Source organism: Rattus rattus, chromosome 6 (genome assembly GCF_011064425.1).
Source record: "Rattus rattus isolate New Zealand chromosome 6, Rrattus_CSIRO_v1, whole genome shotgun sequence".
Classification (NCBI taxonomy): Eukaryota; Metazoa; Chordata; class Mammalia; order Rodentia; family Muridae; genus Rattus; species Rattus rattus.
This window is the reverse complement of record NC_046159.1, coordinates 109,595,611-109,621,234: the sequence shown is the minus strand read 5'-3', so window position 1 is coordinate 109,621,234 and position 25,624 is coordinate 109,595,611. Positions and strand designations below refer to the sequence as shown.

The window sequence follows — 25,624 nt, the reverse complement described above, 5'->3', positions numbered from 1 at the left end:
ATCTAATGGTTTTAGCAAGGCAGAAGGAATCAGGGAGAAGGGCAAGGCCTGCCAGAGCCTTGTTGGCCACGCCTGAGCTGGCCAGAGTCCTCACGCTTGGCAGCTTCCAACCACATGTAACTCTAGAGGATCCAGTACCTCTGGCTTCCACCGGCACCTGCACTCATATCCATATACCCACATGCACACAACTGTGCAAAATTAAAAATAGTAAAAATACATCTTAGAAAGAAAGACTGTAGGAAGGACCCCAAGCCCGAGTAGACTTGGTTTATGTTCTGAGCACAGGAAGTTCTCTTGCATGTCAGATGGCAAGCAGAGACTGGCGGATCTGGTGTTCCAGAGACATGGTGTCTCTCTCATCACTCTGTCTTTGTGTGAGGTGGAGTCAGCAACTTGAGGGGCTCTGGGGCGAGGGGATTGGTTGAAGAGAGAGAAAGTTGTGAGCCTTTTGGGGAGCAGGAAGGCACACATGATAAGCTCACCAGGCTCTTCTGAAAGCCTATTGAAGGCTTATATCCATTGGCACAGTTAACCCTCCTTGCCTTATAGCAGTGACTCTCACTCTGGAATAGGGGTCCTTAAGGGAAAAAGGACTGCATTGGTCAAAGATTTCAGTGATGCCTGGGCTGCCTCTTGAACATCCGAGACCCTACTTCTGATAAAGGGATCCATTAGGGTCATGAAGAAGACAGGGGTATACATGGGGCACTTAGAAAGAAGAAAATGATGATGATAAGGATACTGGAGAGAGGGTGAAAACTAGTTTCTAACCCTTTAAAAGCTCCTTTTCATCTTTTTTCTCTGATCATGAATTACTTAACTCCATCAATACCCTCCCTATTGAATGAATCACCTACCTTTTTTGATCTCTGATTAACATCATAGGAAGTGCCTCTGTGTAGCATACCTCAATATGTTGGGTGTATTTATATATTTATAGCTTAGGTTAAACCCATATGTATCGTGTGTGTGTGTGTGTGTGTGTGTGTGTGTGTGTGTGTGTGTGTGTGTGTAACAAAGCAGTAGTCTGAGCCATTTCCTGGAGTGGAGTTCTGTCTCCTCACTGAGCCTGTGACACGGAAAGAGTGATTTAATTTCAGATACTAGGAACGCCAGACTCAAAAGACTGGAAAAAGATAGCAGAGATCAACTAAACCAGCTCAAAGAAAAAAAACTAGAGCCTAAAGAGGAATGGCCACTCATGCCAGGGCCGACTCCCATCACAGTTCTCAGTTCGCACTACCCCTCAGCAACCAACATGTGACCTTTAGTCAACTGTGTTTTCTGCCATAGGGAGAAGAGGTGATACCAGAAACACCAAGTGAAATCCTCTACCAGGGCATGCTGTACAGCCTCCCCCAGTACATGGTAAGGAGCCGGCTAGGCCAGAGCTGCCCTTTTCTACTAAGAGGGACTAAGGATCTGAACTTTCCTTGTGGCTCCTCTGCAGGCGCCGTTCTCCCTAGCCTTTCTACTGGGGCCTGGGGTGCAGAGTAAAGTAAGGTCCCCCACAGACGATGTGTCAGCTGCTAGCTAACTACCACCAGCATGAGTCTGCCATGCTCTACTACGTCTTTGGTAGCCTCTGGAGGGGAATAGTGAAGATGCTAATAGGGTCAGAGGAAGAACAAGAAGGGAGGATGTTGGGCTTATCTCTCCTACTTATTTCTCCGCATTGCCCCTCCCAGTTTGTTCTTTCTGTTCACTTTGGGAGCAACCCTGAAACAAAACAGCCTAGAAACTTGCTTTGGCCTTCTCCCTTGGCCTCAGAGACAGACCTCAGGATATATACCTGTTTGCATTACTATATGCAAGGCTTAGTCACTGAAGGAAGATCTTAGATAAAGGCTTTGAAATACTTCTCATTTGGGCTAGAGAAGTTTGGAAGAACTACCATTTTGCTGAGTGGGATAGACAACGGTGGCTTTCCTCTTTTTCTGTCTCTTAGATTGCTCTGCTTAAGATTCTGCTGGCTGCAGCCCCCACCTCCAAGGCTAAGACAGACTCTATCAATATCCTGGCAGATGTCCTGCCTGAAGAGATGCCGTGAGTGCTTCAACTGGGGCGGCTGCGAGACACCAGTGTCTTGTCTTCAGGCCCTCTCTGTCCCACTGGTGGCACTGTGGTAACAGGAATGGTCTTAAGAGAAACCTCTCCTTTTCTACATGTACCTTCCTGTCTCCTGCAGAACCTTCTACCTACTGAGCTCTATGTAACTCAGAACTAGGGTCCAACAGAAAACCTCAGTGCTGCTGACTAGTTGCCAGATGCATGAGTAGGCAGTGCCAGGGGATAAGTTTGCCAGAGACAGGACACATTAACAAAGATGATGAAAGCTTTTTCCTGGATAGATTCCGAAATGGGAACTTTGGAGACTTCCCTAGCAGAGAAGTTCAGGTTTCCTAAATTCTAACTATATATCTTCTGACTATAGATATAGATAGATAGATAGATAGATAGATAGATAGATAGATAGATAGATAGATAGATAGATAGATATGTGTGTTTTATATATATATATCCCCATGACTATCTAACCCAACTCCTTGGGTCTTTGATCCTAGGCGTCCGTCCCTTCATCCCTACCTTTCTCCTAATGCTTCCTCTTTCCCTTGCAGTGTGACTGTTCTCCAGAGCATGAAGCTAGGCATTGATGTGAACAGACACAAGGAGATCATTGTGAAGAGTATCTCTGCCCTGCTCCTTCTACTTCTCAAACACTTCAAACTCAACCATATCTACCAGGTGAGCAGCTAGGGACACTACGTCACGAGTTCCCAGTATTCCTCATACCACAGGGGCCACTCAGGAATCCTCGTACTGCTGTGTATTTTACTTCACCTTGGTTTGTCCCAAATGAGAGAGTCCAGCTATTTGTGGCATGAGTGTATGGTGAGGATATGGAGTTGGGTGTGGGGAGCCATCTTACAAAGGTGCAAATTCTATATTCTTTGTTGGTTAGCTCCAGGTCTGCCTAGAGATTCTTAAGAGTACTCCTAGCTAGTTAGAATAATTCAGTCACTCAGGAAAGGACACTGGGCATATTGGCCATACTCGTCTGTGTGTGGAACACTTTTCTGAGTCTGAGATCTAATTCTAAATGAGACACAGTTCAGACCAGACTCTTACAGACCGTACGGTCTTGTAACAGATAACTAAATGCCCAATCATAGAGTGGGGTGCTGTAGATAGGCGCTAGATGCTGTTGAAATACCTAATCCAACTTGAGGTAGAGAAGAGGCGACTTTTAATCTAAGTCTCAGAAACAGATGTAAGCCATCAAATGGGACTTATCAGGGAAGAGAAAACCAATTCAAGCAGAAAACACAATATGTGAAAGCTCAGAGGAGAAAGAACAGAGAACATTTGGAAACTAATTAAATATTGCTGGAGTTCTGTCTCAGAGTGGGGTGACAGAGATGATCTGCGGATATGTGAAGTCACAGGGGTTGGCAGGGATCACATATCTGATTTAACACACAATTATGAAATTCCTGTAATGTGCTTGACATCCTACAAAACTTTGTGAGCTTCTTATCCTAGGAGTCCTTATTTTATCCATGTTTTTTTGGGGGGTGGGAGGCGGGGGGGACTGGTAGTCTTTTTGGATATTTTTGTTTTGAGACAAAGTCTCACTGTGCAGCTGTCCTTGAACTCATAGCCTCAAACTCACAGAGATCCTCCTACCTCTGCCTCCTGAGTACTCCAGTTTCTCCCTCCCTGGTTTATAGGTGAGGAGATAGGGGTTAAAGTCAAGATTTTGCTTTGCTTTCCCACAAAGGTATTCGCCTTGGGCCTGTAGGCATTATCGAGGTACAAGGACAAGATGAAGACAAGCGAAGTGAATGGAAGCTTCTGTAGGGAGAGCGTGGGAATATGGAACCCTTCTCGCTTCTGCCCTGAGGCTTTACCCCCGTTTCCCACCTAAGCACTCAAAATAAAGCTGACAAAAGAATGAATCGTGTACAGGGAAGGGAAGGCCCGCTCAGGCCGTGACCATGGCTTTGTCCAGTGTTTGCTGAGCAGCGTCAGGATCAGAAGCAGCAGACTGGTGGCTCCCTTTCCACTAGGACGTTTCTCAGGGCTTCTCTTGGTGGGCAGTAGATAGATTTATAGCCAGACTGACAGAGAGCCTGAATGGCTTGGCCACAGTGTATGTCAGTGTGGGTAAGTCCGGACAAAACCTGGGCAGAGCTCAGATTTTTAAAACTTCCCACTTTTGGTAGTCGATATGAACCGGCTCCTTTGACCAGAACTTAGAATATACTTTTGGGTGGCTTCCAGGAAGAAAATACCAAGCAGAAGAGTGAAATAGTTATGACATAAGCTGACTCCCCACCTCCAGCCACACATTCAGGAACAGAAAGCGGTTCCCCTTCTGCTCTGCGTGGCTCCTTGCTGATGACACAGAGATACAGCTCTAGAGTCCGCTGCCGTTTCTGCCTTGTTTCTGTACTGTCCCGGCATGCTTCGGCTCAGAGTTGGAGGCGTCCTTTGTTTCTGGTGCCCCTCAGTGTATCATAAACAAAATGCAGGGTGACTAACTCTATACCTTCGCTTTTATGCCAGTTACCCTAGTAGGTCTTCCTGGACATAAACCCCATATGGATTTAAGAGAGCCAAATGGAACCCCAAGTACTGGTATTTATCTCATCGAAGACATCCTGGATTTCTTGGTGCAGTGTTTGCTGGCTGAAAAGGCTCTTGATCATTCATTCATCAATACATTGGTATTCTAAGTATCAGAAATAAGGCCATAGACTGGACAGACTACTGAAACCTACATTCCAGTGGGTACTTTGCACTGTCTCCAGCCTGACTGATGCCAGCAGTTGCCAAGAGTTAGCTGCACCTGTCCCTGTATATCAATTACAGTTGAAGCTGTGACCCAGAGATTTGGTATGGACACCAGCTCCCTCAGGGAGACTTTCTCTCCCACTGGGCTTAGGAGCAGAGTCACAGCAATTCCTGCTATTTATTTGGAGTGTTTTTCCTATGTGTGTTTACTATGTGGTTCTGATCAAAAGCTTGTAGCACCCACTGCAGGTCATAAAAGAGTCTGCAGGTAAGATAGACAGGCTAAATATGGGTATCCCCATTTCAGAAACTGACAAACTGATACTCTTGTGACAGCAGATACTCTTGTGAGTGGACGTTATATTTGTACTGTCTTTTTTTTTTTTAAATACATGCTTCATATCTTCCCCCAAATTAGCAAGCCTCTCTGCTTTGCTCTTTTAATTCAGTTTGAATATGTGGCACAGCATTTAGTGTTTGCCAACTGCATCCCCTTGATCCTGAAGTTCTTCAATCAAAACATCCTGTCCTATATCACTGCCAAAAACAGGTATGGGCTCTGGACAGATGGCGAGGGACTGCTTTGGATAACTGAGAAAATCCCTGCCTCTCTGCACCTTTGATTTCTTCTTGTGTCACTAGTCCCCCTTTCTTACAGCTTTTCCTGACAGATTCTGCATTCTTGAAGTATTAACTGACTGGAATGTATGAATTTTCCTGTGTAGTTTTGTATATTAATAATTTCAAAACTTGAAAAATATTTTGAGATGAAGCTACAAGATGAAATGTTCTGTGATGGAAGGATCTAGGAGGTTTTGTGTTGTATAACAGCTCATTGTCTGAACAGCTCAGATCTGAGTAGAAATTATAAGTTTCAGTATCTGGACTGTTACATTGCTTTGTAAACAAAAAGTATTTTACAAAATTCCTGATGATGAGCATGTGGAATTCTAATCACGGGACCCCAAGAGAGGTTCAAGATCTGTAATCAAAGGTAAACAATAGACCTTTACTTGGCTAGATTCATTTGGAGTTTAAATTTGTCATTTTTTGAATTTTCATTTTCAGGCCTGTGTATTGGTACACACACACCAAGCATAGGTGTGGAGGTCAAAGGAAAACTTGCAGAAATAGGCTCTCTTCTTCACCATATGTGTGTGGAGATGAAACTCAAGGTTGTCTGTATTGGCATTAGGAGCTGAGCTATCTTGCTGGCCCAAAATACGATATTTTTGCATTAATAATTCCACTTAACATTGGCAATGCTAAGATATAGTACAAGTTTTGTTCTCATCTTGCCAGTTAGCAGATAAACTGGTAGATAAATTTAGAAAAAAGTGAATTGATTTGCTCAAGACTAATAAGATTATTATTCTTGATAGATCAAAGGTAGATCAATCAGTAAAGGGCCACACAAACATGAGGACTTGAGTTCTGATCCCTATAACTCATATAAAAAGTTGGGTGTGACAGTATACAACTATATTCCCAGCACTAGATAGGTCAAAACTGACAGAATCTTGGCGCTCACTGGCCATCTAACATAACCAAATTATTGAGCACCATGTTTAGTGACAGTCCCTGTATCAAAAAAGTAGTTGGGGAGTGATTGAGGAAAATGTCTGTCTTAGTTGGGGTTTCATTGCTGTGAAGAGACACTATGACCATGGCAATTCTTATTAAGGAAAGTATTTACTTGGGGCGGGCCTACAGTTTCAGAGGTTTAGTCCATTATCTCATGTGGGAAGCCTGCCGACAACCTGCAGCCAGACAAATCTATTCAAACCACCACAGTGTTGAAATTTCATTGGACATTAGAAATGGAAGGAAAATTAGAAATTAGGTAGTCCAAATTCTGCATTGTACTCATAAAGGGGAAAGGAAACAAAAACAGCCACGTATTGAGTGACTACGTTCCTATGACTATGTGGTGCCTTATTTCCTGTCCTGACCCAGGCCTGATTCCATGGGCTCACTGCAGGGCTTGAAGCTTTCTTGCAATTCCCACTGTTTGCGACAAACATTATTATATAGTGTTCTAGAGCTACTGTTTGATTAGCAATGTTATAAGAAGCAGCTCTGTGCTTCAAGCTTCCTCTAGGGTGGCATTGGAACTTAGCCCCAGAGTTCCTGGCTTTCAGAAGGATCAAGAGAAAAGCCAAGAGATCTTCTTTTCACCCTCATAACCACAGATTATTTAATGGAGTGTGTCTGGGCAGCATCTCTGGGAATACTTTTATATTCACACAGATGCTTAAATGCAGAAGCAAATGAGCGTAAATTTACATATTCCCTAAAGAACCTAAGAGAGCTAGGAAGGAATGAGTCTGTTTTTCTGCTTTAACTTTTTTTTGCATCTACCAGATAGAACCAGCCTAAAAGAACTCCACAGTCCCCTGTATCTGCGATGAGACTGAAGGTGGAGTTGCCCAGCACTAGTGCCCTCAATTTCAGCGAAGGTCATGAAGCAATTTGAGAAACACATAAGTCTGCAGAAGAGGAATAATTCCTGCCCTTTTCAGAAGCAGGCACTTCCAGCTGCTGTCATTTACCTAAAGCTTGTCTTTATCTCTGCCTCTCGCAGCATTTCAGTGCTGGATTACCCATGCTGTACCATCCAGGATTTGCCAGAGCTTACTACTGAGAGTCTGGTAAGCAGATGGGCATTTGTGGCCTTTGAAATTGGCTGATGGCAGAGGCTGGCATTTGCTTTTTCATGTCTTCTCTGGCCCCATGTTGCCATGGTTTGGGAGTCTCAGATCAATGAAGGCATATTGGCAGGAGCACAGGGGCAGCAAGGGTTTAAAGCTGCTGAAGGAATTGGGAAAGCTGAGCCTGGCATCTTACAGAGAAGAGGAGAGTCAGTGGGAAACACTGAGGAGGAGAGGGAATTTAGAAAGATACTAAGACTGAGACACAATAGCTATGCTAATTAGAGAATCTCTTCTAATGTCTCTCTCTCTCTCTCTCTCTCTCTCACACACACAAAACACACACACACACATACACACAACACACACACACACACACACAAACACACACACACACACACACACACACAATCCATCTTCTTTGTGTTGTGCTGTAGGCAATTTGCTTCTCATTTTCATGTTAGTCACCAAGCCCAGGAGTATGTATCTTAGAAAATTCCCTGCCCAAGACTTTCATCCTGAAGCAGGTGTAGGCAAACCAGAAAAGTTCCTCCGAAATACTCTGGATTTTCTGAAACTGTCTGACAAATCATGTTTAAGATAAGGCACCTACTTTATTCTATATTGGCACAGCTCTTCAGAATACTGCTTTCATCCTGTTGCCTTGTAATACCTTCTCTAGCCTTCGCAATTCGAGTATAAAGTCTTTGATGAGAGACATAATATTCGCATCTATTTTTATATCTCTGAAGCCCAACACTACGTCTGTACTTTGAAGACCTCAATAATGTAACTGATGTAACTCACCCATTGGTGCTACAGCCCTTTGTCCCCCAGCTTTAATACCTACAAAGTACTGGGTCAGGAAAGTACATTATGCAAAAATAAAAAAATTCCTCTTGTGGTGAAGGTTTTATAAGTCCACAAGAGTTGGATTTGGGGGGCGGGGCAAATTAAGAACCATTTGACTCACTTCCTTATATTTCAAAGATGAGAAGCAAGTGCTCAGTGGATGAACTGATTTGTCACAGTCCACTTTTCATAGGTGACAGACCCCTAGTTAGATGTGAGTCAAAAGATCCATGTCCTGAAAAATCATGGCTGGCACCTTCTGTCTCCTGAGCAGCCAAGGAAGCTGGAAGGTTTTTCTCCTTCAGAGATGTAAAAACTTACCTAACCTTTATCATTAACATGTGTATTGACTCTGTAAAACAACTCTATAAAGTTAATATTACTATTTTGTTTTCCTTTGTTTGAGACAGGGTCTGTCTATGTAGCCCTGGATGTCCAAGCACTTGCTATGGAGACCAGCTTGGCCTTGAACTTACAGAGACCTGCCTGCCTGTATCTTCCTAGCACTAGGATTAAAGACATGTACCACCACATCTTGCCCAATAGTACTGTTTTATAGATGGAGAAGTTAACTGCTAAGACTTTATAGTTGGAAATAGCGAAGTTGGGGCTGGAGAGATGGCTCAGTGCACTGTCTGCTGGTCCAGAGGACCCAGCTTCAATTCTGAGCACCCACATGGCAGCTTACAGCCATCTGTGATTCTAGTTTCTGAAGCTCTGATGCCTTCTGTCCTCTGATAGCATTGTGTGCACATGGTGCACAAAATACATATGCAGACAAACACCTGTACACATAAAATAAATCTTAAAGTAGGAAAGTATGTCTCTGAGATTAAAATTTGGAAGGAATAATATATTTTAACCCATAAACAGTGGTGCCTAGTAGCATTAAAATTCTACTAATGGCCTGGCATAGTGGCACACATCTTTAATTCCAGTACTCAGGAGGCAGTGGCAGGTGGCGCTCTGAGTTTGAGGCCAGCCCAGCTTGTAGAGTGAGTTCTAGGGCAGCCAGGGCTACACAAAGGAACCCTGTCTCAAAAACAAAACACACAAAAGTTGTACTACTAGTAGAGTATTTCAAGTTATAAATTCAGCTTTTGTGGCCTAAATCTATTACTTTTTAAACTTTTTAAAAGTTTTATCACGTTAACTTTCTTTCTTTCTTTCTTTCTTTCTTTCTTTATTTATTTATTTATTTATTTATTTATTTATTTATTTATTTCTGTTGAGTACCTGGGTGCTACAGCACAAGTGCAGAAGTCAGAGGACAACTTTCAGGAGTTGATTCTCTCCTTCTACCACAGGGGTTCCAGGAATCAAACTCAGGTCATCAGGCTTGGCAGCAAGTGCCTTAACCTTCTGAGCCATTTTGCCAGCCCCTGAATTTTTCCTCAGTAACAATGTGTACCTTGTCTCCATTCCAACCCTATTAGCTCCTACATAGGAATTAATGAAAATTTCACTTCCACATCACTTCCGACTGACCTTTTGAGATGTGAGCACATAATTGTTTATGTGGTAATGCCTTCTGTTAAGACTTTATTAGTATCAAGAAAGGGCAAAAACATGTATCGTTAATTAAAAGTCAATGAATTTTTAGTCTTTTTGGTGAAACAATAGTGGCATCTGGTGGTTTTGTTCAGTAACCACACACCTGTTTTTTCTAGCTCCGTGCGGTTTATTCCATGTAGGTTCTCGCTATAGTAATTTATTTACCTAAACTAACAACTTCTCTAACCAGAAAAGGACTAGTAAAATTTATCTCTTCAGGATCACCAAACTGCAAGCACAAGAAATATACTGCCTTGGGCATATGCTATTTACATTGAGTAACTTCTAGCTTTTTTTCTAATTACAAAATTAGTGGTATACTTATGGGAGGAAAAAAAACCCAGAAAAGTATGAGTAATAAAATAAAAATATCCCCATAACTATATAGAATATTGTTTATATTTTACTGCAACTAGAATGTATATAATCATTTATATAGAAATACTATCAACAAACTTTACAGTCGTATATAAGTCTATTGCATGTATACGTGTGTGTTCTACTTAAGTGTAGTTAATTTGCATGTCCACATTAGGATTTTATTAAACAATTTATTGTTCAGTGATATTGGATACAAACCCAAGTATGTGCTAAGCATATACACTACCATTGATGTTTCAGCAGATATTGGATGTTTTTAATCATTTTTACACTGTGTGTATTATAATATATTACTAAAATACCACACTTATCATTTATTAGCAAATATGCATGTATTTGCAAGTATTCATAAAATGACTTTATACTGTATATGTTTGATGAAAATATATAGAAATTACTTCTTTAGAATATAGTTAAATGACAGCAAAGTTGCAGTCCATGTTTTTCTGTAGGCCTGTTAATTTCAAAGAGAAATCCTATAGGTCTCCTCTGCCTTCCTTTTGTTCCTTGTTTGTTACTGAAATCAGCCTTACTTTGCTCTAGGTGAGCAAAGCTCACCTAGAATTTGCTATGTTGCCAGCTGCCCTCAAACTCAAAATCCTTTCTCTACTGCCAAGTGCTGGCTGCCCTTTCCTCTTATCACATAAAATGGGGAGTTCCTCGGAAGCCCATTGTCAGTGCTGCAAAACTAACCCAGAGATCCCTGGGGTCTAACTTTGGAAACAGAACACTCAAAGGAATACATTTATTGCTGGGTGGGTTTATTTTGTCTCATAGTTCACAGCAGGAAAGTCAGGACAGCAGGACTTGAGACAGCCGCATATATTTCAGGAGGCAGAGAGTGAGGAGCACTGGTCAGTCTACTTCTGTTTATTTAGTCCAAGACTATTGAACAGTACCACCCACATTAAAAATGGGACCTCCCACTTCAGTACCTATTCTTGACAGTCTCTCACAGACAGGCATGCCCAGAGATTTGTCTCCAAGGTGATTCAAACCCTGTGAAGTTGACAATATTTAACAGCACGGCCTATTTTGAACAGTATGGGTGTTCGAGTTGCCCACCTGTAGATTAAAGATGAAGGAATAAAGTGATGGTTGTAAATATGAAGTCCTGGAGCACCACAGTCAGAAATTATCGTGGCCCAGTGTCACCTTTCCATGCTGGGGACATAGGTGGAGTAGTAAAGGGATAGCCAAAGCCTTCTAAAGGCCATGGGAAGTTAGCAGTGCTTCAGAATGTGCATGACCAGCCATTTGCAAAGAAATGTTTGCAATTTCCTTTTAGATCTAGGGTATGGAATTTGAAAGTTAATGTTTAAAAGGTAAAGCATTAGAAAAGTGTTCAAATTGGGCTTGATTTTTATTGAAAAGGGACATAAAATGTGTTTAGTTTACTTGAATTTATATACCAAGTCCTCTCATTAGTCCTTATCAAAGTTTTTACAACTTCCTAATCCAAGTACTTCTAGATGCTCCAGAATATTTCTATTATTTGGGTTTTCTTTTCAGGATGTAATCATTGCACTCAAATATCAAGGTGTGTAGCATTCCTTTCAGACACTGTTTAACCAGTTATGGCCCTTTAGAGAAAGGTTGTTGGGGGCCAGCGAGATAGCTCAGCAAGTAGGGGCATTTGCTGTCAGGCCTGGCAGCCTCAGGTCAATGCCAGCACCCACCCACATGGTAGAAGTGAGAGCTACTGCCTCAAGTTGTCTCTGTCGTCTTTCTCTCTCTCTCTCTCTCTCTCTCTCTCTCTCTCTCTCTCTCTCTCTCTCTCTCTCTCTTGCATACACGCGAGCGCACAGTCTCTCTTTTCTCACTCAAATAAATAAATACATATAAAAAACAGTTTTAAGGTTTTGGTTTTTTGTTTTGTTTTGGTTTTTGTTGGTGGTGTGTTTTGTTTTGATCAGGCATGGTGGTACACATCTATAACACCAGCATTCAGTAGGCAGGGCAGGAGAATTGCTCTATCTCTGAGGCCTGCATGGACTACATAATGAACTCCACGCCAGCCCCAGGCAGCATTGTGAGACCCTGTATTAATAAACAAGATAAATCAGGTTTTTGTTGTGATATTCAACATCACTGTTCAAAACAATAGTATCTCTAGTGTCAGTGTTTCCTTAGCATGAATATAGTGTGAACGTAACGTTTATGTTCATTTTCCATGAAATATTTATACAGAGGAAGGCCCATAAATAAACAAATTTTTACATCGTTTTGTCATTTTTCCTCTTGGTCACTATTTCTATAGCATGTCCCTCAGATGTCAATGTCCAAGGTGATTTTCTCAAACCCTGAGGCACATGGAGTTTGCTAAGATGCCCTAGATGGGTGATCTTGAAAGCTTCTTCTTTACCACTCACTCCACCTGAGAGCCATTTCTCCTTTATATTTATATGTAGGCCCCTTATGCAGCAGCAACTTGTCAGAAACCCACACAGTAAGGGAGTTATCCTGTATTGATGTGGGAAAGGAAAATCTGAAGTGTGTCTTCATTTTCAGTTATAAGAACCATAGTAAAAAAGAAGACTGGGGTTGGGGATTTAGCTCAGTGGTAGGCGCTGGCCTAAAGCGCAAGGCCCTGGGTTGGTTTCCCAGCCCCGAAAAAAAAAAAAAAAGAAAAAAAAAACAAAAAACAAAAAAAAAAAAACGAAGACTGGTTTACACACACACACACACACACACACACACACACACAAAAGTTTTTAATTTGCAGTCATTAAGTATGAAGACCTACCAAAAATTATTTTAGTAAGTGCAGGGTAGACATGGTGTGGAAACCCTAAAGCACAAAGTAACAGAACTAGGGTTGAACAGAGATCTCGGGCAGTTTTCCTATCGGCTAGAGAGAGCTCATCAGTAAAAGGGTGAGTGTTTAGACTCCTCGGGCTATCGCTCTCTAGATGGATTACAGAGCACCAATAATAATAACAGCATTGGCTTCTTAGTGCGGAAGCAAGAGTCATCGCTGCTGGACTTAGGTGTCTGTGGCAGGGTTTCAAGTGTATTAGATTTCACACCCTTCTTTAGCAGTCCTCCTTCTAAGGCTCCATTTGATTATCAAATCAGTCTGATGTTCTTCTTTGAAGCAGTAAACCCCAGGGCTGAAAAGACGGCCCAGCAGTTAAAGCATTGGCTGCTCTTGCACAGGATGGGTGCAGTTTCTAGAACCCAACACGATGCCTCACAGCTGCCGTAACTCCAGCTCCAAGGGGTCCGATGCCTCTTTGTACTGGGTACTGCATGCATTTGGTGCACATACAAACTCAGGTCACACACATACATATAAATTATATTTTTTAAAAGAGAAGAGCCTTACTATTTTTCTTATTTTTGTTTTTCTGTAGACATTTACCTTCTGCTGATTTGAAGAATTAAAGTAGGCATAGAAGGGGCTTCTTTGCCCTACAGTCTTCAAGACTTTCAGAAAGAGGAAAATCAAAGAAATGTCTCTTGGCAATCACGTCCAGTGTTTAGCATTCTAGAACACAACTAGAAAAGGAACAGTGAAGGGTTGGGGACTTAGCTCAGCGGTAGAGCTCTTGCCTAGCAAGCGCAAGGCCCTGGGTTCGGTCCCCAGCTCTGGAAAAAAAGAAAAGAGAAGAAAAGGAACAGTGAAAAGACTCCAGATTCAAAGGAAGTTAAGCGTTCCTCATGGTTGGGCCATGTTTGGGTTCTCCTTTATGTGGTCTTCTTCTGTATAGGCTTTCCCTCTCCGGGCCTTAGTTTTTACTTCTGTGCATGAGCAAGTTTCACAAGAACCCTGAGTCCCATTTAGTGCTCAGACACGCCAAACTGTTTTCCTCAGCCAAAAATCAAAGACAAGTTCTGTTCCTCCCCTAGTCATCTGAATTACCTAGACAGTTGGCATAGCCTATGTTTTTATTTAGTTTTAACTGGGCTATGAGCAGGTTTTTGTGTTTGTTTGTTTGTTTGTTTAGTTTTGAGACTAGGGCCTGAGCATCACCTTGACAATACTCTAAAAGGTAGGACAAACTGAAGCTTTAGACTCTAGGCACTCTACAGTAGTAATTTAATTGTGAGAGTAGAACATAGGCAAAATTTTTGTCGATTTTTTTCAGTGCTAGAGCTCTCACCAAGTGCTTTGTGCATTGTAGGCAAGCCCTGTACTACTGAAATGTGTCCCAGCCCTGTCTGTCTGTCTGTCTGTCTCTGTCTCTGTCTGTCTCTCTCTGTCTCCCTCCTTCCCTCTCTCTCTCTCCCTCCCTCTCTCTCTCCGCCCCCCTCTCGTGTGTGTGTGTGTGTGTGTGTGTGTGTGTGTGTGTGTGTGTGTGTGTGTGTGTGGTGATAACTTGCAGGAGTTGGTTCTCTCCTTCCATTAAGTGGATTCCAGAGATCAAACTTGGTCATCATTGATTCGGGGCAAACACCCTTACCTGCTGAACCATCTTGACAGTCCTGATTCTTTTCTTAAAATTTTTTTTTTTTTTTCCGGAGCTGGGGACCGAACCCAGGGCCTTGCGCTTCCTAGGCAAGCGCTCTACCACTGAGCTAAATCCCCAACCCCGATTCTTTTCTTGAGACAGAGCCTTGCTGTCATAAAATTCCCTATGCAGCTCAGGCTGGCCTGAAACTCTTCTGCCTCTGCCTCTGCTTCTTAAGTGCTAGGATACAGGCATGTCATATATGTATATAATGTATGCATATGTATTATAATATGTATTGTGATATATGTGTATATACACAGGAGCACACAGATCACATATTTAATATTAAGAGGCTATATTTTTGTTCTTGAAAAAAATGACTCTGAGTAGATACCTATTTTTATCTGATATGATCTGTTATCTCTGGTTAGATACTCAGAAGCTAGTTGTGTTTTGTTTTGTTTGAAAGAGGGTATCACAGAGAAACCTGGCTGTCCTAGAACTTGCTCTGTAGACCAGGTTGGCCTCAAACTTCAGAGATCCACCTGCCTCTGCCTCTCTCTGGATTAAAGGTGTGAGCCACCACTGCCTGGTACTCACAAGCTTTCATGCAAGAGGGGTGGAGGGATGTCTCAGTGGTCAGAGCACTTGCTATTTTTCCAGATCCTGAGTGTAGTTCCCAGCATTCACATCTGGAAACTTCCAACAGCCTGTAAGTTTACCGTTGGGGGTTCCAACACCGTCTTCTGGTCTCTGCAGTTACTCGAACACATGTGGGCATATATTCAGACACCTAAAAAATAGTTTTTTTTTTAAAGAAACATAAAGAGGGGCTGGGAACTGTGCCTCTTGCTGCACAAGCTTGACCACCTGAGTTTAATATCTGGAACCCACATAAAAATGGAAGAAGAGAGCCGACTCCATAGTGCTGTGTTCTGACCTTCATACATAAATAATAATAATAATAATAATAATAATAATAATAATAATAATAAAGCAGAAACATATAATAGAAGTGACTGGGTTAGAACGAACTGCTATTTTTCCTTTCCTATTACTTTTCCTTCTGCTGTGATGAAAACCCTAACAAAAGCCACTTACAGAAGGGAGGGTTTATTTCAGCTCACAGTTCTAGCGCAGTAGGGAAGGAAGCTTGGCAGTGGACACTGACTAGTCATTCTGTCACAAAAGGGAGGGATAGGAATGGTTAAGCTTAGCTGGCTTTCCCTTTCCTTTTAATGCATCCCAGGGCCCAAGCCAGGGTCTTCCCATGTCAGCCTAATCAAGGTGATTCCATGGGCCAGGGCAATGGCCTCTCCAAAAGAAGCACTTGCCGCCAACAAACCTGTCAACCTGAGTTTGATCCCTGAATCCCATGGGGTAGAGCCAGCTCCACCCACACAGTTTACAGCCTCCCGGTGAGCTTAGCATCTCTTTCTAAGTGATGACCACAGAACGCCTTGTAGGGCCCGACAGTGGTGGTGCATCCCTTCAATCCTAGTTCTCAGGAGGCAGAGGCAGGTGGATCTGAGTTCAAGGCCAGTCTGGTCTACAGAGCAAGTTCCAGGACAGCCAGGGCTCCACAGAGAAACCCTGCCTCACTCCCCAACCCCCCAAAAAAGTCTTGCAGGTTTGTCATTTGAGTGTCTGTTTTGTTTTCTGTTTATTTTTTATTTGTCTTGTTTGGTTGGGATTCAGGCACAGAGCTCGGCAAGTACTCTATTACTGAGCCCATGCTCAACCTAGCTTTTCAGATGAAGGATATTATGCCCTCAGAAATGAGACTTAGTGTGTAAAGGGCAGGAGTAAAGAGGTGCGTTTCCTACTGGATATTCCCCTGGCCTGACCAACAGACATGCAGTGTTGTAGGGCATGGAAGCCTTGTGTGTGCTGAGATGATGATGGTGCCCTTATTTCAGGAAGCCGGAGACAACAGCCAGTTCTGCTGGAGGAACCTCTTTTCCTGCATCAACCTCCTGAGGCTGCTCAATAAGCTGACCAAGTGGAAACACTCCAGGACCATGGTGAGGGGGGGCGCACTCCAGGACCATGGTGAGGGGGGGTGGACTCCAGGACCATGGTGAGGGGACTCTCAGTCCCAGAAGTATCCCCTCAGCTGACCTGTGCACCCTTAGTATTGTACATTGCCTATTGGAAAGCACACGCATGCACACACACACACACACACACACACACACACACACACACATTTTCTAAAACTTAAACAAGATATCAAGCAGTCTAGTTGGCTATTACTTGTGTTAAATATAATATTTATGTGATATATTTTTTTCCTTTTTTTTTTTTTCGGAGCTGGGGACTAAACCCAGGGCCTTGCACTTGCTAGACAAGCGCTCTACCACTGAGCTAAATCCCCACCCCTATGTGATATATTTATAAGCAAAAATTTTCTCTAGAGCCAGTGAGATGGCTCAGCTGGCAGAAGTGCTTGCTATGAATTCCTGGTGACCTGGCGTGCCTGGTGACCTGGCGTGCCTGGTGACCCCATAGTGGGAGGAAAAAGCTAAAAGCTGTCCACTGACCTCTACATGAGTGCTATAAAGTATTTTCGCACATGTGTAAAAACACATACATGTATACATGTGACAAAATTTAAATAGTTTTAAATCTTAAGAAAATAACAATGGCTGGAGAGATGGCTCAGAGGTTAAGAGCACTGACTGCTATTCCAGATATCCTGAGCTCAATTCCCAGCACCCACATAGTGTCTCACAACCATCTGTAATAGGAAATAAATATTTTTTTAAGAAGAAAATAACAAAAGGTCAGGTGGTGATGGCTCCTGCCTTTAATCCCAGCAGTCAGCAGCTTAGGCCAGCCTGGCTACAGAACAAATTTCAGGACAGTCAGGACAACACAGAGAAACCCTGTCTCAAAAAAATTTATCTCCAATGATACACAAGAAACTGGTAATAGTGTAAATGGTATATATGTCAGGTACTCTTTGTTTTGAATTATATGTTATAATTTTAAATTTTTTAATTAGATTTATTCATTTTATTTGTGTTTTGCCTTCGTGTTTATATATGTACCACTTTATACTTGGTACCTACAGAGGTCAGAAGAAAGCGTTACATCCTATGGAATAGATGGTTGTGAGCTATGATGAGGATGCTGGGAATTGAACCCAGGTCTTCCAGAAGAGCAACTTGTTCTTTTTTTTTTTTTTAGGATTTATTCATTTATTATATATAAGTACACTGTAGCTGTCTTCAGATACACCAGAAGAGGGCATCGGATCTCTTTACAGATGGTTGTGAGCCACCATGTGGTTGCTGGGAATTGAACTCAGGACCTCTGGAAGAGTAGTCGGGTGCTCTTAACCGCTGAGCCATCTCTCCAGCCTGAGCAACTTGTTCTTAAATGCTAAGCCATCTTCCCAGTGTGAATATTATGAACTCTAAACTAATTAGTTCTTCATTTTGTTGTATATCACAAGACTGACTGTGAACTCCTGATCAGCCTCTGAATATGGTGATTGTAGGCATGGTAGGCATGTGCCATCATGTCTGGCTTAATTTGTGTGCTGTGTGTGTGTGTGTGTGTGTGTGTGTGTGTGTGTGTGTGTGTGTGTGTATTAGACAGTGTTTCACTTACCCTAGGCTATCCTCAGCCTCCTTATACAGTTCACTCTTATGTAGAGTAGTTAAAATTCATGGGCTTAAACTATTGGCAGACAAAAATGGGCATCTCTTTTTACAATCACTAAGTAATATGCTACTAGTATTTAAAAATCTGGACACATAAATTGAATTTTATGTTTCAATTCAAGATGCTAGGGTCTCCTAGGATAGCCAGGTTTGTCTATATTGTCTGAGTAGGAAATCCTGAGGGGTTCACATGATGACGGACTGTTTGTTACCCTGTCCCTGTTTCACTGGGCAGATGTTGGTGGTGTTTAAGTCAGCTCCAATCTTAAAGCGAGCTCTCAAAGTCAAACAGGCCATGCTACAACTTTATGTCCTGAAGCTACTAAAGATACAGACCAAGTACCTTGGGCGCCAATGGAGAAAAAGCAATATGAAGACCATGTCAGCCATTTACCAGAAAGTGCGCCACCGTATGAATGATGACTGGGCTTATGGGAATGGTGAGTACTCTCATAGTAGATGGTAGGTATTCTTTGTGAACTAGGAGCTCGTGAATTTGGCTAGGCTGACTGGCCACTGAGCTCCCAGGATTTGCCTGCCTCTGCTCCTGCAACATGGTGGTTATAAATGCATACTGCTGCACCTGGCTTTTATGTTGGTGTCAGGGATCCAAAGTCAGGTCCTCATGCCATCTCCTGAGCCCCTAAATATGATACGAATTTTATGATGTGCTAAAATGTTTGCCTTCTTATACTTTTTGTTTGTTTGTTTGTTTTAGTTTTATTGTTTTGTTTTGAGACATGGTCTCACTATATAGCCCTGGCTGTCCTAGAACTTGCTATATAGACTACGCTGAGATCTGGTCTGCCTGCATCTGTCCCCCAAATACTAAAATTAAAGGCCTGCACCACCATGCCCGGCTGAGTTGGTCCAGACTGATGATTCTTTATGTTCTGCCCCAGTCTTCCCTAGGAGAAAATCTCCCCTTTTAATCCACTATGGAAAGTTCAATAAGAGGAATTTAATTGCTCTTAACAATTATAATAAATCACTAGAAAGAAATAAACAAGAGATTACAATAAAAACTCATCTTCTTTCTCAGCAGTAACTATTGTTACCAGTTTCTAATCTGCCAAATATCATTTCTGTTATAATAGTTTTATATGTGAGCATATGAATACTTTTAAAACCTGTAAGCATGCTATATATCTACTTTATACATTGCTCTTAAAAGAACATTCTGGGGTTGGGGATTTGGCTCAGTGGTAGGCGCTTGCCTAACAAAGCGCAAGGCCCTGGGTTGGTCCCCAGCTCGAAAAAAAAGAAAAGAAAAAAAAAAAAAACCATTCTGGCGGTTTCACTGTTGGGATCCCATAGACCATGCTCTGTGGAGGAGAGTAGCATCCTGAGCTGTACGTATCTTTTTCTTCCTCTCTTCCTATGTCAGACATCGATGCCAGACCATGGGACTTCCAAGCTGAAGAATGTACCCTGAGGGCCAACATCGAGGCCTTTAACAGCCGACGATATGATAAACCGCAGGACTCAGAATTTTCACCTGTGGATAACTGCCTGCAGAGTGTGCTGGGGCAGAGGTTGGATCTGCCTGAAGATTTCCATTACTCCTATGAGCTCTGGCTGGAGAGAGAGGTGTTTTCACAGCCCATCTGTTGGGAGGAGCTGCTCCAGAATCACTGATGGAGGTTGGATCCAGGAACCCATTCAGCCTTCTCCGTGAACCCCAGGAGGGTGTTCCAGCCTGGCATGCAGCAGAGACACACAGCATAATTCAGGGCTATCCTGGGTGCCATTGGGCTTGAAGGTGGTTGCAAGACTGGGTGGGATCCTGAGTCAAAGCAAATGGACCAACTTGTCCTCGGCTCAGCTAGGTACCTAGATGGCCTTCACATCTCCTGGTGGATCAGTCCTGGACAGACTTTGAAACCTGCTTTAATCTTGCCAAGAACTAGGCCAGCCTTTTGTTACTGTGGCTGGCTTTGTTAGCCACAGTAGTGAAGGGAAGCTCGTTACAGCATTTGGCCCATGACGTTCATCTCAAGCAGGGGAATAGGTACAGGCTGTAAAATGAGATTTTTCGTCTTGCCTGCCCTAAATGCCTAGGACTTGTCATTTAGCAAAGCCAACTTTAGACTGTATTTCACATTTAAAAAGTTGATGCTCACCTCTTTATAAAATAATCACTGATTCTAAGGTGATTTGAGAGCACTGCATCTTTAGAAAGGATGACTGTCTCCAAAACGCTGCATGTTACAGAACAGTGTATTGTGTAGGCTTTTTCCCTTAAGAGACTGGTGTTCCATGTAGAAAGTATTTCATGTGTATTCTGTATAGTACATTGAATGCTTTGTCATTTGGAAAGAACCACAACTAGTATAACCTTCTCTAAGAATGTCTTGGGTTTTTCAGACTATTTCAGTTTTTAAACAGCAGAGTACACTGCAGAAAATTACTTTCTAATATAACCCCAGATCTTCACCTGAGTAAGGAGAGGAGAGAGACAGGATCTGGCTGTGTAGCCCTGACTAGGCCAGACCTTACTGTGTAGCCATGCTGGCCTTGACCTTGTAGTGATCCTCCTTCCTCTGCCTGCCAGTGTCAGAGGCATGGGCTGCAGCCTCCAGCAAATCCATCTTATATGATTGCAGGAGGTTTTATTTACTGAGATTTGTCCATTTGCACTGAGTTGTTTATGAAAAGCAACAGCATCGTTTATATTTTCTCTTCTGTGTTCATTGCTTTTGACCTTTCCTTTGTCTTTCTTTTAACTGCCAGCAGTTTTAATATAGTTTGTATTGGAAGCATCACACATTTCACAGAGGATTCTCTACTCCTCCCACATAGAGAAATCACATTTTTCTCTTCTGCTTTTCAATTTAACGTTTCTTTGAACGTTTTTATTTTAAAGGTCTTCCCACTGCCCAGACACTAATGAATCTTTTTATGATGACACAAAGACACTTTATTCCTAGAGAGCTGGTCCAAACTGGCTCATCTACTCTTCCCTTTGTCAAGCACAGTCTCATTTGAGGTCACTATAAAGGCCAACATTATCCAAAGCAGCGATCAGTACCTCTGTGCGTCGGGTAGCAGGGTTTCTTTCCTACTGTGGAAAATGACAGAGAATGTTAAGTATGCAACAGATGAAATGTCTTAAAGTAATTTGCAAACCGTATCAAAGCACGGCAAGCCTCATTTCAAACAGTTTACTGAACATAGCATCAGGCAATTTTATTCATCTGGGGTCAGGCTACTATGATTTTAATATTTGCATAAAAAGGTAATTTTCCTGGAAAAAGCATCATCACCAATCTACTTTAAAGTTATATCCTATTCAATTCTATAAAGAAAAAAACAAGTTGCCTTTTAAAAAAGAGACATAAATGCTTTCTGAGGCACAGAAGTATACTAAGGTTTAATATGTTGTGTTTTATTATTTATAACTCTTAAGATTAATTCTTTTCCTTTTTTTTTTTTTTTTTTTTCGGAGCTGGGGACCGAACAGGGCCTTGTGCATAGGCAAGCGCTCTACCACTGAGCTAAATCCCCAACCCCAAGATTAATTCTTAATGCAGATGGAGAAACTATTGCACCTTGCAAAAAAGAATGGTTAATTTCAAATCACATCATTTTCCCCCAAAAGTTGCTGTGGCTAACTTTCTGGTATCGACAGCTAGCCCCACGTCTAAGATAACTGGGGTAGATCTCCCAGTTTGAGAGCTGGCCTGTGTGGTTAGGAACAGCTTTAACCCTTAATGGAGATTCCAGTTCCTACATAGAGGCATGCCATCTGTATGATTTATAATACAAGGACTTTATCTGCGACCATCTCAGTGATGTTTGTGTTGATAATATTATTCATCTCACCGAACACTTTAATAAAAAGAAAGCCCTGGAATTAGAAACTTGGTCTCTAATTCTTTAACAAGGATGATCTTAAAGTCATGTTAGAAAGGGATACAGGAGAAATACAGAACTCCAAACCCGAAGGATGTAACAAGTGTTTACTTCATCATCCTGGGTCCGGAGCCAGCCTCTTGGCTCACCCTGGACTCTGGATTGACTTTTCTCTAAAATTATTCTGGCATAGGCCGGATGGATGTCCCTACGGCATATTGTTTCACTGTGAAAGGCAAAAGCAGGAAACAAACTGTACTGTGTCAGTACATTTCAGAGCCCCTGCTTGTTGTGGCAGAAGGGACATTTGTCATTGGCTGATGCCATGCAGTCAGCTCACATGGTCAATCCTAACATTGGGCCAGAAGAGCACACTGCCCGAAAGCTGACAGGTATGGGTAGTGTGACGCTTCTATGGTCATGCTAATGAATACCTATCTGTTCCCATCCTACACAAAGTACACACAGCTCCTCCCCAAGGAAGGCCCCAAATCTTATCCAATGAGACCTTAACATCCAGAATCTCATTAGTCCCGGGCAGCATCTTTCTCTTTTTACAGAAACAGGGTCCCAGGCTAACCCTGATCGTTGCAGAGCCTGTCGAGCCTGAGGCTTGAAAACTGAATAACAGTAAACTGAATTCAGTTTAACTGAATTAATAGTGATCATTTCAACTGTGTACATACACCAGAACATCTTTTCAGGGGTTTTGTTTGTTTTCTTCTGGCTTTCAAGACAGGATTTCTCACTCTGTAGACCAGGCTGGCCTCAAACTGAGAGATCTGCCTGCCTCTGCCTCCTGAGTGCTGGGATTAGAGGCCTGTGCCACCACCACCTGACGCCAGGACATTTTGTACATCTTAAACATATACAAATTTTTGTCAATAGTACCCCAATAAAGCTGTATTGTTTTGTTCTGTTTTTGAGGCAGGGTCTCCCATAGCTCAGGCTGGCCTTGCACTTGCTATGTGCTGAAGACAAACTTCGACTTTGGTGTATATCAATCCATAATTATTCTGAGGCCTCAATTGGTTAGGGAAGGTCTTTAGGCTGCTCTACAGAAGTAATTCCCTACCTTCCAGTGTTCTCTGGGGTTAGAAACAGATTTCTTTGTACTCAGAAACAGAGGCAGGAAGATTATGGTTTGGGGACCAGCCTGAGCTACATAGTGAGGCCCTGGTCTCAAAAGAGCATGAAGGTGCTTCCGGGTCCCATGCCAGCTATGGTAGTCTCCTCTTCTTCCGCTCTTGGCTTCTCCACCTGAAGCACTGCCAGAATGTTGCTTTCTAACAAGCTGGCCCTGGACAAGCGGGACGTGAAAGGGAAGTGGATCATTATGAGATTAGACCTCGGTGTTTCTGTGATAACGAATCACCAAAGGATCGAGGTTGCTGTTCCAAGCATCACACTCTGCTTGGATGTGGAGCCAAGCTGTCCTTACGAGCCACCTGATGGCGTTCCCATGGGTGACAAATACTCCTTAGAAGCAGTTGCTACAGAACTCGAATCTCTACTAGGCATGAATGTTCTGTTCTTGAAGGATTGTGTGGGCCCAGAAGTAGAGAAAGCCTGTGCCAACCCGGCGGCTGGGTCTGCCATCCTGCTGGAGAACCTCCACTCCCGTCTGGAGGAAGAAGGAAGGGGAAAAACTGCTTCTGGGAGCAAGGCTAGAGCTAAGCCATACAAACTAGACGATTTCCAAGCTCCACTCTCCAAGGGAGGGGCGTCTGTCAACAACGCCTTGGGGACTGCGCGCTGAGCCCACAGTTCCACGGTGGGCGTGAATCTTCCACAGAAGGCTGCGCTGTTTTCTTTTTTTAAAATGAAGGAGATGAACTACTTTGCCAAGGATTTGGAGAGTTCAATCCTGGGCAGAGCTGAAGTCTGGCTGATTAATAAATGCAGAAGAGTCTAGATAAATCACTGGTAGGGGAATGGCCTTTACTTTCTTTAAAGTAAGCATAGAGATTTCGATTTCTCTGTATGATGGAGGAGGCAATATCATCTAAGGTCTTATGTCCAAAACAGAAAAACGGTCCTAAGACAAGGGAATCACCTCGTCTATTGGCTTGACAAGTTCGATGAGAATGCCAGGCCTAGCCAAGCTGCTGGGGCCTTTGGCATAACTGGATGGGCTTGGACTCACAATAGCAAGCAGTATTCTGAGGCTGTGGTTCCAACCGAGTAGGTTGTTTGGATTGGGCCTGTGCGGGTATTGAAAGGGATGCTGTTCCCAGGAAACCAAGTCCCTCGTTGATACAGTGGTGACAGTCACTTCTAGGGTTTGCATTACCATCACGGTGGAGATGTACCAAATAGAATACAGGATGAGATGAGCCATGGGAACACTGTGAGTGGGGCCAACCTAAAGCCGCTGGGAGGCTAAGTCCTTCTCAGCAATGTTTAATCTTTTCTTACCATTGTGTTCCTGCGCACAGCGCTAAGTCGGTTTAGCATTTTCTACACAAGGTTCAGCTAATGGCCAGAGATGTAGCATCAGGAACCCTTAAACAGTTGCATGGCATCTCCACTCATCTCTATGGCACTGGAGCTTGTCTTTATTCTTCAAGATCCCCTTTAATTCCTTAGTGACTAAACCATCGCACGTTCTAGAGTATTCCTATTTATAGCCTGCCTGCCTGTACAAAAGAAAGTAAGCTATGATAGCTCAGTTCTTGTCTTCATGTATGTTACTGTTCACAGCTCTGTGTGGAATCGACATGAAATTTCAGTTGTGGGTTCAGAGAAATGGATGATATATTAAACAATAAAGACATCCACTGTGGGCAAGGGTACATGGGGTTAGTTCCTTTTCTAATATCCCTTACTACATCTGAAGAGGGGATTAGAGAACTCGTCGTCTGTCCTCTCAGTGACTGAACATCTTCCTAACTGTACTTCCTGGTTAAGGACTGTTGAGGCATGGGAATCCGTTTATATTTTGAATAGTCATTATCAAAAGCTTTTTCAAAGTCTAATTCCAGTTAGCTGTTTGCCAGTAGTTGCAGCTCCTTGGCATGCCTCTCCAGATTTGATTACAGGTCCTTTGTGTAGCGGGCCTCTGTAGAATCTCTTGTCTTTGAGCCTTTTTGTCCAGTGAAAGAATTTACCGGGTTTTTAAATACCACATTCTGTTTGGTATTTACCCTATGGCAGTGTGTTAAAGAACCCTTTTGAGTCACACCATCTTCATAGTTTTTCTCATGAACTGGATAAACAGTTAACCTTTGTTAAATCTTGAATTTCTGAGTTACCTTTCCCCTGCTTGATAATAGGCCAGTTTTTTGTTCTTTTTGTTTGTTTTGTAAATGCAGCTGATACTAGCCAACTCCTACTATGAACATTTCTGTTTTCAAATCTTTTCACCCAGGTCAGACATAATGACACAAGCCTGTAATCCCAGCCCTGTGGAGGCAGAAGCAGGAGGATCACTGGGAGTTCAAGGCCAGCCTAGGTTACTAGT

The 25,624-nt window shown here is 42.7% G+C and overlaps 1 protein-coding gene and 1 pseudogene across 1 annotated transcript in view; both read left to right on the top strand.

Moving 5' to 3' along the window:
* The window catches only part of Strip2 (striatin interacting protein 2), a 38,502-nt gene extending 18,504 nt beyond the window's left edge, over positions 1-19,998 (top strand). Inside the window, exons 14-21 of the mRNA XM_032906821.1 lie at positions 1,297-1,371; positions 1,952-2,049; positions 2,622-2,748; positions 5,250-5,350; positions 7,385-7,451; positions 16,555-16,659; positions 18,542-18,746; positions 19,694-19,998. Of these exons, the coding sequence (XP_032762712.1) occupies positions 1,297-1,371; positions 1,952-2,049; positions 2,622-2,748; positions 5,250-5,350; positions 7,385-7,451; positions 16,555-16,659; positions 18,542-18,746; positions 19,694-19,944 (1,029 nt within the window). The 3' untranslated portion in view covers positions 19,945-19,998. The remainder of the gene's footprint in view (positions 1-1,296; positions 1,372-1,951; positions 2,050-2,621; positions 2,749-5,249; positions 5,351-7,384; positions 7,452-16,554; positions 16,660-18,541; positions 18,747-19,693) is intronic.
* A 2,975-nt stretch (positions 19,999-22,973) lies between these two features.
* LOC116904423 lies at positions 22,974-24,568 on the top strand (annotated as a pseudogene).
* Positions 24,569-25,624: the final 1,056 nt, after the last annotated feature.